Source organism: Engystomops pustulosus, chromosome 3, assembly GCF_040894005.1.
Source record: "Engystomops pustulosus chromosome 3, aEngPut4.maternal, whole genome shotgun sequence".
NCBI classification, from domain to species: domain Eukaryota; kingdom Metazoa; phylum Chordata; class Amphibia; order Anura; family Leptodactylidae; genus Engystomops; species Engystomops pustulosus.
In genome coordinates, this window is record NC_092413.1 from 62,908,508 (window position 1) to 62,921,255 (window position 12,748).

A 12,748-nucleotide genomic window follows, 5' to 3' on the forward strand; every position below is an offset into this window, starting at 1 on the left:
TAAATAGGTCACATTCATACACAGTACGTGTCTCTGGGTTCAAAAAGTTTAACTGAATGAAATAATAAATGGATTATGTAAATATGAGACCATCCAAATAACAGCATACACTGAATGTAAAAATCTCTGGGTAGAACTCACCCAAAAGCGCGCCATTGATGTTTTTGACTTCCATTATGCATACAAGGTACAGACAACTTAAGGGTTATGTTGTCTGTTAGTGTTGCTACAAGTGAATGGCACACTATTTCAGACAGCCTTTAAAATTTCCCAAAGCAAACAGACCTGAAGAGGACTTCGGTTCCCCTAGCCGATCTTTTATTCATTTATTTTGTATTGCTGTGTTGGTATAGTAAGGGATTATTATCATATGAATATTTGCCAGAATAATACCAACCTGTCTTGCATTGATCACTTCTCCGATTTCCCTGTCCAGTTCTGATAGTTCAGAAATGCTGTTGTCTAAATCAGCTGGAACAAGCTCTTTCGCTTTGAGATACTTTTGCTTCTCTCTGTTGCTCAGTGCATTCATAATCCTTAGGCTAGATGCAATTTCTTCTTGTAGAATTTGCAACTTTCTGATTTCCTCCTGGACACTTTCAAGCTTCTCATCCAAATTCAGTGGTTCATTTAGTTCTACCTTTTTTTGCCTTAGCCACTCCAAGGTGCGGCATATTTCAATATGAAAATCTATGCTTTGAATCAACCTGTTTTCACATTCTCCCATCCTTTCCTTCATTACAACATGCCATGACTTTAACTTTTCATGCCACTGTTGAACCTGTAATTCTGCAGTTTCATAAGCTGAAGGATCAAGCATTGAAGAAAGTTCTTCTAAATGTTCTGTAACTTGTCTGAGAACAGCACCTGCATTATGAAGTTTGGACGCCAATGAACGATAGCTTTTTAGCTTTTCCTCTGCTGGATGAGTATCCCTGTTTACTTGTTCCAACTCTTTATCCAGGGCCTCAAATTTTATCTTCAACATTGAACAAAGGTCTTCATTTCTGCGGTAGGCATCTTTAATCTCTGCCAGTTGGCTACATCTCTGTTCTATGGCTCTTTTTAACTTGTGATATTGGCACACAAGTTGAAGCATTTCTTCAGGAAGCCACGGTTGTCCAGTGCTACGGAAAATCTCTTTTTTCTGATTCAGTTCATTAACTGCGGTGCCAAGAGTCACAACCTCATTTAGAAGAGATGCACAGTCCTGCTGCAAAGCCAATGCTTCCTCAGTTGAAAGGCAAGAGGGTACTTTGTCCATGAATGAAAAGTGGTCTTCCAGTTCTTTGAGAGCCTTGCTTGTCAAATCAATCAGTGAAACATACTCTTTACGAATAAAGATTGCTTCCTGCACCTTACTGAGTTTCTCTTTGGCCAAACTAACAACTTGATTACATTGTTGTGGCAAAGAATTGAGTTTCTCATCAAGGTAATATCGTTCAACCTCGTTCAATGAAGGCAAGATCTCCTGGGCATTTCTTTGCAATGACAGTAAAAGATTTTCATATTCAGGGGCTTGCTCAAGAATTTTTTGATATTTGGAAAGCTGAGAGTATAATTCAGAATCATCATACATCAAATTAATGTCTGGAAATGTGAGAACATCTCCTTGTTTAATCCAATGGCAAGCTTTGTCCAAATCTTCTTTAAAAAATTTCCTTGACACAAAGCATTTTTCAAGTTCTATGAGCCTCTGGCCACATTTTTGTAAAGTGCTGTCATAAACATTTTGGAGTTCTTGCAATTTACCTAAAACTTCATTTTTCTCTTGCTCAGTGGCATCCTTCATCAAGTCTCTACCCTGGTTCCACAGGCTGTTAATTTCACGCTGGTAGGCCTTTAAGCTAGCTTGGACATTTTTACATGTTCTGATTTGTTTACTTATATCATCTGGCAGCAAGCAAATATGCTCCTGTGACACCACCTTCTTTTCGTGCTGTTGAATTTGATTTAAGGCTTGATAAGCAGCCATCAAAAACTGTGCTCTTTCAGACAAAGCTTTATTTAAGTGTCTCTTCCTTTGGTTGACCAAATCGCTGAGACTGTCCACGTGTTTCTGTGAGCCTTCTAGTGCTTTTTGAAGCTGTAGACTTTCATTCAGTCCTAGATGAGCCATAATTTTATCTGCGTCTTTAATGAGATTTTTCAGCAAAAGCTGCTTGATTTCCACTTCACTGCATATAGTCAAGTGATTCATGAGCAAATTTTGAGCAAGTTCAGGTGGTGGGCTTTGTTTTAAAGCTTCAGACATGCTAGGCTGCTGATCTTCAGCCCATTCAGTTAATTCCTGCAATCTGGAGTTAAGAAAGCTTAATTCTTCCAGTGTTGTGGCACAAGATAACATTTTGGATTTTACTAGGTCTTCTATCTGTGTCCAACGCTGCTCAAAGTGACTGGTTTGCTCCTTTACTAAATCTTTGTCATCTGCATTTAAATGGTTGATAACTTTTTGCTTTTGTTCCTTGAGATCCTCAAGAGCAAACCTTCTCTCTTGAAGAATTGACCCTAATGATTTCAAAGCTTCTAGGTGTGCTGCTGTACTCTCAGTATCGGATCTGCCAAAAGTAGAAATACATATCAGTTTTACGTAAAGAGTTTATTATAAACATTGCTAAGATCAACAAAGCTTCCATCAATTCAGCCTTGTTCTGAATTATGTACTACAATTATAGAGTGTATTACAATTAAAAAACTAGTACTTAGCTAGTAAATGCCAAAAGTCTTAGTGGTCTCTGGTCACACCTGCACCTACTCTTTCTGTTAAAGGGCATCGACCACCATGAAAGACTGTATGCAAATGAGCTTGAAGGGCTCCAGTCTCCATTAACACTCATGGAGCCTGGAGCCCTCCAGGCTCATTTGCATATAGTCCTTCAACCTGGTGGTAGATGCCCTTTAAGCTCTCAATTTAAGCTCCATTTAAACTAAAAATGGAAGGTGAATGGAAGGTCATCTTTTAACCTTCCATTCCCAATCAACCTTAATGGACCTTCTGTTAAGCATCAGTTATTAATAGCAGAAAAAAGAGTGCTGAACTTTGCTTTAAACTGCTCAATGCCATTTATACAGAATACATGTAATACACACAAAGTCTTGTAAATCTTAAGACTGTAGTCATCATATGGACATACATGACATTACCACTAAACAATAAGTAAAGTATGACTATAGGGGACCACAAGCCCAATAGATATGAATGTAGTATTACAATTCACAGTGCTATTCACACCTGGCAGATACCCTACAGAATATTTTCTCTACTGCTGGTGTAAGAGGGGGTGTAGCGTTCAACCTTTGCATATCAAAACAAAGGTTGAATTTTGCATCTAGGATCTATATGAAATCTAATGAATCTACTGAAGATTTTGTTTTTGCAGAAAGCGGATGAGATTAAAATATCTTTATTCCAAACCAGAAGGAGGAACATGACTGAAAACATTTAAAGGGAACCTGTCACCAGGAGACCCATTTTTAGCACTCCCCCAGTCCCCACAGAGCATAGCACATACACTGCCAAAGTGTTTTTGTATTAAAAAATAGGTTTTACAATATAATATATCTTTTTTTCTGTATATTTCATTAGCATCTGCTGTGTGACTAGGCACTCATCCACTGGGAGTGGCTGGAAAGGAGCAGTTTCCACCCACCCTTGGAAAACTGCTCCTACATGTGTCCTTTTCAAATATATGAATAACTCCCATCATTTGGGATTGGCTGTAGAGGAGCAGGGCGCATCGCTAAGCCAAGTGATGGGTATTTTCATATATTTGAAAAGGACACATGGAGGAGCTGTCTCCCAAGGGTGGTGGTGGGGGGGGGGGAACTGCTCCTTTCCAGCCACTCCCAGGGGAGAGTGCCTTGTCACACAGCAGATGCTAATGAAAGGTACAATATAACATATATTTTTTTCTGTAAAACCAATTTTTTATACAAAAACACTTTGGCAGTGTATGTTCTATGCTCTGTGGGGACTGGGGGAGTGCTAAAAATGGGTCTCCTGGTGACAGGTTCCCTTTAACTTATACAGTACTCACAAAAGCAACACTAACATTAAGTAGTTACTTAGTAGTACATAGAACCAAAACTCCATTTTGTTCCATTCAAAATATCTATCTGTTCCAGTGTTTATGAATTACCTGGCTAAATTGTCCCACTCAGTGGTAACTTTTTCAAGAAAGATGTCAACTATGCTGAGACGATCATGGTAATCCCTTGTTCTCTGCAGATCTTCTTCCCTCTGCTGAAGAAGATTGTTTATTTCAAAGCAAATATCAAGCCAGCGGTTAGTCAAGTGACCAACGTCAGCATGTTCTGGAGACTCCTGTCCATTTGTCAGTTTGTTCAATTTCTCAGTAAAACTGGTAATCTTATCTTGCTGTGACTGAAGTTTCTGACTAAATTCCTGTGGAAAAAATGGAAAAATAAAAATATTATTGCAGAAATGGTATATTATGCAATCTTCATTTAAGAGAGGTCCTTAAAGAGAACCTGTCACCCCCGAAAAATACCCCCACCAAATATATTGCCCCTAATCCTGTCCCCCAGCCCCTTTATATTTATTAAATTTTTATTAAAAATGTGTGTGTGCAGGTCCCCTAGCAGTCGGCCGTAATTATGAGGAGGCTGGCCGACACACCCCCTTCACGCCCCTGTCAGTCAGGGACATGTAAGAATCGCCGGCAGCAGCGCATGTATTGCGCAATCGCTGCCGACTCTATGCAGCCCGCTGACAGTGGCTGCAGAGGGGTTTATTCACAGCGCTGGCCGAACATTCAACCAGCGCTGTGAATAAACATATTTGGTGGGGGTATTTTTCGGGGGCGACAGGTCCTCTTTAAAATCAATTATAGCAACAGAACCCATGAAACCACTGTAAACAAGGCCTTACTGTGAGGCAATGGTCACACATGAGGTTAGAATTGAAATCTAATTCAAATGCATTGAGGAAGGGTTTTTCCCAATCCCAAGTGCATTTTCACCTAAACGCATGCGATCATGAACAATAACCAAGTGTTTTGCATGTAAACAATGCAAAACATGTAGTGCTTGTTACCAATCACATTTATTATAGTGGAAATGCATACACAATCATGCCATGCTCCTCTCCATGGTGTTTGAGTTGTGTTTTGAAGATGCATTTTGACTACAGCCTAGTGCTATTAAACATATTGGGTATTTTGTGTGCATTTAAAAAACCTGTAAAATTATGATGTAAACTAGAAACAATAAATTAAACTCTTTTCTGCATCGATTTGAACATTCTGCATCAAAAATGGGTCGGTCATGTGTGGGGCTAACTGGGAGTGTGCATGGCCACCACATTTTAGCAAATTTACTTTAATGTATGCCAGAACTAAAAAGTATATTATAATATCAATAAAGTAGTAGTATAAAAATATTATGCCGATAGACATACTTAATCTGTGCTGCTTCATAAATCAGGCTATGTCACTCAAATAGATAGGCATAAAGGACTGGTATATGAAATGACAGTACTGACTGATTTTGACCAACACAGATGCCAATTTTCATATTCTAACTTGATCTTTGAAAGGACATGATTGCCCATTTAGTACCTTCAGCTGAGAGACCACGTTCTGTGCTAGTTTAATCTCCAACTCTGCTCTCCTTCTCTTCATGTTTTGGAGATTTTGGCCAGCCTCCTGAAAATAAGCATGGAGCTCTGACTTCATTTGTTTCACTTCTTCCCAGCCGTTAGCCAGATCCTGAGACTGCATCATTTTTTGTTCAATCTGAAGAACATAACATTGTAAAACACTTAGCTCATTCTTAATCCACAATCTGCAAAGCAGTGACTATCACACTAGAATATTGAGATGATGTCTCCTGAAGATTCCTGTGTGAATGGTCTGCTATCATGTGATAAGCATGTTACTTTTTATTGGCAAACATTCTTTGAGTTTTCATGGTGCAAACTGTTACAGTCTAAATTCGCAGGGAAGTGCTTACTGTTTGCTTAGTTTGCTGAATGTTGACTGCTACATTCTTCACAGCATCATCAGATAGATCACAAGTTGTGCACAGAAGATCCAAGTACGTGTTGGCCTGCTCCTGGAGTGTTCTGTAGTGTTTCACCTGTGTAGATGAATACAATGGAGAACATAGGTGACAAATAGAAGACTGCTTCTATTAAAGTTGTGGTAAAAGTATAAAATACAGCAAGAACTAGTTCTTTCAAGTTCTTTTGAACTTTGGTATTTTCATTTACATTCCCAATTACAGTTCGCATTAAACTCACCCTTTGTAGTACAAATCCTAAATTTCAAACCTTAATTACACTCCAAGGTAATCTGATTCACACCTAGACACTAGACCACACATCCCTCTGCCCCCCTCTGAGCCATGAATAACAATTGTTAATTGATGCATTATTTATAAAACCAAATTACTCGAGTGTGCCAGGTACATTAAAAAGGCTGCATCAAATTATGGCAAAACTATACTTCAAAGCCAGGCTTGTCATAATTAATAGATTTTCATTCCCTGTCGATGAATCTATGATCAGTGTCCTTTGCGGGTTAGGTAGCAAACCAAACCAGGTATTAGACAATTGGCCTCACATTTCATAATGATGTTTGGTATTGTTGGATTTCTAATTTCATGCTGTGAAATGTGATGGGAATATCTTCCCTGGAAGAAGATATAGCATAACTAGGAAATGTCCCACAGCCCACATCTTGGTACAGGTCATTGGTACAGACGTAGCCAGGTCCCTCTCACATAACAAAGAGAGCGAGATTTCAAAAAGAGCCTGCCAGCTTCTATTCTTTGTCAGCCATCTAGAGACATCAAATACTGCCTTGAAGGTTGTGAGGACTCACAACGCGGATATCTTTTCTTAAGTAAGGCTATTAGTTTTTATCCCTTTTATTTAACCCCTTAGGGACGTGGCCCTTTTTTGTTTTTGCATTTTCATTTTTCACTCCCCACCTTCAAAAATCTGTAACTTTTTTATTTTTCCATGTACAGAGCTCTATTTGGGCTTGTTTTCTGCGTAACAAATTGAACTTCATAGTGATGGTATTTATTATTCCATGCCGTGTACAGGGAAGCGGGAATTCTGAAAAAATTCAGAATGCAGTGAAAATGATTAAAAAACGCATTTGCACTGTTTTCTTGTGGGCTTGGATTTTACAGCTTTCACTGAGCATCCCAAATCACACGTCTATTTTATTCTTTGGTTCGGTATGATCACGAGGATACCAAATTTGTACAGGTATTATAAGGTTTTCATACATTTAAAAAAATTAAAACCTTCTGTACAAAAAAAATAATTCTTCATTTTGCCATGTTCTGGCAATACTTCAGTGTACGGAGCTGTGGGTGGTGTCATTTTTTTTTTACTTTTGATGGCGTTTTTAATGCTTTCATTTTTAGGACTGTAAGGGCTTTTAATCACTTTTTATAGAATTTTTTTATATTTTTCAAAATGGCAAAAAAACGGTAATTACTCACCGGTAATTGTGTTTCCTTGAACCACGACAGCACCCAACCAGAGAGAGGGATCCGCCTCCAGGGACAGGAAACCCAGACTTCAAATTGTGCGGTACGCCCCATCTCCTTCAGTGGATTACAGAGACTGTATGGGACTTAATGTTCTTGATTATTTCTGACCACCGTATCATTCAGTATCTCTTTCAATGAGAGAATCTCACACCTCTGTGACACACACATAACGCTTAACACCCAAGTGTGAAAAAGAATTTACAAGGGAGGGAATAACCAGGGTGCTGTCGTGGTTCAAGGAAACACAATTACCGGTGAGTAATTACCGGTTTCCCCCTCTCACCACGACAGCACCCAACCAGAGAGAATAACATAGACGAAAATTTTAGGGAGGGATAACCGAAGAAAGAACTCTTCGCCCAAAGGAAAGCTCCTGTGCACCCACTACATTCAGCCTATAGTGCCTGTAGAAAGTGAGAGGAGAAGACCAGGTGGCAGCCTGACAAATCTGATTAACCGACACCTCTCTAAATTCTGCCCATGAGGAAGAGACTGCTCTGGTAGAATGGGCTTTTAGACCTTCTGGTATCGGCTGGCCTGCTGCTACATAAGCGGAGCTAATAGCTTGCCTGATCCATCTGGCTATAACTACAGCTGAGGCCTTTTGCCCCCTATTCTTGCCTCCAAAAAGAACAAAAAGACTATCAGATTTTCTCCAATCTCTAGTCCTATCTAAATAAAGTTCAATGGCCCTTTTAACATCTAATTTGTTAAACTCTCTCTCCCCATCCGTAGAAGGGTTACTACAGAAGGATGGGAGCCTGATCTCCTGGGATCTATGGAATCTAGAGACTACCTTTGGTAAAAAAGGCCGGGTCTGTCGTCAGAACTACCCTGTCATCCAGAACCTTAAGGAAAGGCGCTCTACAGGATAGAGACAATATTTCTCCAACCCTACGGGCTGAAGTGATTGCTACCAAAAATACTACTTTAATAGTCAACCACTTTAGTGAACAAGTTTCCAGGGGCTCAAAGGGGTCTTTTATCAGATAATTTAATACCAGAGTGAGGTCCCAGGGGGGCACCGTACATCTCCTAAATGGGGTCATACGAGATGCCGCTTTTATGAACCGAGATATCCAGGGATGAGAGGCTAAGGGGGACTCAAACAGGGAGCTAAGGGCAGAAATCTGTACTTTAAGGGTGGCAGGTTTTAGGCCCTTATCTAATCCTGCTTGCAGGAAATCTAGTATCTTAGCTATATTTGGATGGGCTAAGTCTATTTTGTCTGGAGTACAAAAATCTGAGAATACTCTCCAGACCCTGAAATAAATTTTAGAGGTAACTAACTTCCTACTCTTTAGCAGGGTTGTAATTACCTTGTCCGAGAGGCCTTTTTCCCTCAAGAAACGCCTCTCAAATTCCAGGCCGTCAGATGGAGGTTCGCAATCTGCGGGTGGAATACTGGGCCCTGGTAGAGGAGATCGTGACTCTCTGGGAGGATCCAAGGGTCTGATATCGATAGCTCTCTCAGTATTGAGAACCATGCCCTCCTGGGCCAGAAGGGGGCTATAAGAATAACTCTGGCCTGGTCTTGCCTTATCTTCTTCAGAACCCTCGGGAGGACAGACAGAGGTGGAAATGCATAGGCGAGGCTGAAGTTCCACTTTATTGAGAAAGCATCCAGACTCAATGATCGATCTCTCGGGTCTAGGGAGCAGAAGAGTCTGACTTATCTGTTCCTTCTTGTGGCGAATAAATCTACCTCTGGTTGACCCCAGAGTCTGGTTATCTTGGAGAACACCCTCCGATTCAGGGACCACTCCCCCTGTTGTAAGAGATGACGGCTTAGGAAGTCTGCCTCCAAATTGTCCTTGCCCCTTATGTGTACCGCTGATATTGATTTTAGATTGGCTTCTGCTAGCTCTAGAATCTGATCCGAGAGGCTCATTAAGGACCTGCTTCTGGTACCTCCCTGGCGATTCACAAATGCCACCGCTGTGACATTGTCCGAGGCAATCTTCAGGTCTGTCCCCCGAATCATCGGCAAAGCTCGTCTGATTGCCTGCAGGATGGCCTCTAGTTCTCTGTAATTTGAGGACCTCTTCCTGGATTCCTCGTTCCATGACCCCTGGAATAGGAGGTCTCTGACCTGGGCTCCCCAACCCGTAGAGCTTGCATCCGTAATCATGGATAGGGGATTCTCCTCTCTCCAAGGCCTGCCTGCCTGGAGGTTCTCTTCTCTTAGCCACCATCGCAGGGAATCCAGGATCTGTTGGGGAAGTGTAATCCTCTGGTCCAAGGAGGACTGGTCCCCTCTCCAGTTCTCCAAAATGAAGAGCTGTAAGGGCCTTGCATGATACATCGCCCAAGGTACCGCTGGAATTGCTGCTGTAAAGAGACCCAGAGTCCTCATAATCTCCCTTATGGTAGGGGATGGCTGTCTGTACAGCTTCTCCACCGAGGTTACTATCTTCACCACCTTGTCCTGAGGAAGGAAAGATTTCTGCTGAATGGAATCTAATCTCATGCCCAGAAATATCTTTGACCTGGCCGGAGTAAGGGAGGACTTCTTCAGATTCACCATCCAACCCAGGCGATGTAGAATCTTCATTACCACCTTTATCAGAATCTCTAATTTTTCTGCTGAACCTGCAATCAGCAGGAAGTCGTCTAGATATGGCACAAAAGTGCCCTGATGTCTCCGTACGTAGGCTCCCACTTCCGATATTAGTTTTGTGAAAACTCTCGGTGCTATCGCCACTCCAAAGGGTAGAGCTCTGAATTGAAGGTGCTCTAACTTGCTGTCCATTATCACCGCCACTCTCAGGAATCTCTGACTGTCTGGATGAATGGGGAAGTGGTAATATGCATCCGCTAAGTCTATGGAAGCCATAAAACAATCCTGAAAGAGCAGGTTTATGGTTGACTTTATTGATTCCATATTGAATTTTTCCACCTGTAGGTAGCAATTTAGTGGTTTTAGATTTATAATGGTCCGGAAGGCGCCGTCCGGCTTCTTTATAAGGAACAGGGTTGAATAGAATCCTGTCCCCTGATCTTGCAGTGGCACTTGCCGTAGCACCTCCTTTCCCAATAAGGATCTCACTTCGGTTTCCAGAGCCTGTTTTTCTGCTCTTCCGGCCACTGAGGTTATCCTGAAACGCTGTGGGGGAGGGGATAGAAAAGGTAACTTTAGGCCATCTTGTATGATCCCCAAAATCCACTTGCTCCCTGTAATCTTCCTCCACTCCTCCTTGAACAGGGAGAGCCTTCCCCCCACAGGACCCCTGGCGTCATTGCTGACCGGGGCGTTTACTGGAATCCTGAGGTCGGGAAAACATGAACCCCTTAGACCTCCTAGAGGATCGCCACCCCTCTTTCTTGTCTCCGGACCTCTGGGGAGATCTAAATCGCCTTGAGGGGCGAAAAAATTTCCTTTCTTGAGGCCTTGTACTAGGAAAACCTCTCTTCCTGTCTGCTGCTTTCTCCAAGATGTTGTCCAGAGCAGATCCAAACAAGAATTCTCCCTCACAGGGAATACTACACAGATGGCTCTTAGATGGAAGGTCACCTGTCCAGTTTTTCAGCCATAAGGCCCTTCTGGCTGAATTGGATAAGGCCACCGATCTTGCTGATAACCTTAAGGCGTCCACCGAGGCATCGGCTAAGAAGGCAGAGGCTTTTTGTGCAGTGGTAACCTCTGAAATAAGATGTGACCTGGACGCACCAGTCTTAATCTTTTCCTCCAGCTGGGAAAGCCAAACAAATAGAGACCTAGAAACGCATGTAGCCGCGACGTTGGGTTTGAATGCGCCCGCTGCTGCTTCCCAGGAGCGCCTTAGGAAGCCATCTGCCTTCTTATCCATAGGATCTTTAAGCACACCTGAATCCTCCACTGGAAGCGCACTCTTCCTAGAGACTTTAGAAACGGCAACATCTACCTTCGGTGCCTTGTCCCAAATCTCTGTCTCCTTCTCAGGAAAGGGATACTTCCTCTTCATTGCCCTAGGGATAAAAACCTGTTTGTCCGCCTTGCGCCATTCTTCCTGGATAAGGGAGGAAATATTCTCATGGATGGGAAAAACCTTTTTCTTCCTTTCTCCTAGACCCTGGAACATAACGTCTGTTACAGAGCGTTCCTCCTTTTCATCTTCCAATTCCATAGTCGATCTTACTAATTTAACTAGATGATCAATATCTTCGATAGGAAACAGGGGTCTGCCTGACCTGTCCTCCTCTTCTGACTCAGATGACTCCCCCGAACTAGGGCCAGAATCTTCAAGTTGCCTGGAAGTGCCCGGGGAATTCTCAGACCTGAGGGATCTCCTTATTTCCTGCACAGAACTACGCACCTCCTGCTGAATTAGTACACGCATGGATTCAAACAAGGCCGGCTGATCTTGTGCTAACAGGCGCTGAACACACTGGTCACAGTTAGGTTTTAAATAAGAGTCAGGCAGATTATCTCCACAGATTCTACATGCACGATTCTTAGACTTTACAGTGGCTTTCCCCTTACGAGATTCTTCCCTCTAAAACAAGAATCACATAAGACATCATCAGAACCAGTTTAAAGGCATGGTAAGGCCACACTCACCAATCAGCGGACTATCCACTATCAGCGGTGTCCACCGACTCTCTACCACCTTCATTAGAACTCATCTTATTCAGTGGTGAGGGTACAGCTCCGTTTCCTTCCACGACTGGAGCAACTCCTGTGGCTGGCTGTGGGTGCTAGAAACAACACACAGGACTCCTGTGTGGGATCTCCTTTTAAAACTCCCGCCTCTGACGTCACCTCCCATGTGGACGCCGAGCGGCGTGCCACTTCCGGTCCTCACCGGAAGTGGAGTCGGCGCCATTTTGGAGAAGACCACCGCGCGGAGGAAGAAGCCTGCGTTCGTCCGCCTTCCCACGCACGCCTCCAACTCCGGGATCGGAGGCGTGCTGGAGTCCGCCTGCACCCACAGACTGCGCTGCACCTCGCAGCATTCACCTATGCGCCGCCGCCGAGTGACCACCCTCCGTTAAGCCTCGGCGGGGGATCTTGTGCAGCCACCTGGGGGTACCTGGGACTCCCATTCCCCCCTTTCTCCGCGACTCCTGAGCCTCACCGAGACTCACTGGATCCCCCGTCAGGGACAGGAAACCACTGAAGGAGATGGGGCGTACCGCACAATTTGAAGTCTGGGTTTCCTGTCCCTGGAGGCGGATCCCTCTCTCTGGTTGGGTGCTGTCGTGGTGAGAGGGGGAAAGTGGCCTTTTCGACTTGGGC

The 12,748-nt window shown here is 43.0% G+C and overlaps 1 protein-coding gene across 16 annotated transcripts in view; it reads right to left on the reverse strand.

Moving 5' to 3' along the window:
- Positions 1–12,748, reverse strand: part of SYNE1 (spectrin repeat containing nuclear envelope protein 1) — a 476,843-nt gene that overhangs the window by 195,968 nt on the left and 268,127 nt on the right. For all 16 annotated transcript variants that reach the window (XM_072140948.1, XM_072140950.1, XM_072140965.1 and 13 more), the window contains 4 exons: positions 5,974–6,099; positions 5,580–5,756; positions 4,140–4,405; positions 398–2,558 (listed from right to left, as the gene is read on the reverse strand). In XM_072140948.1, coding sequence (XP_071997049.1) covers positions 398–2,558; positions 4,140–4,405; positions 5,580–5,756; positions 5,974–6,099 — 2,730 coding nt within the window. The remainder of the gene's footprint in view (positions 1–397; positions 2,559–4,139; positions 4,406–5,579; positions 5,757–5,973; positions 6,100–12,748) is intronic.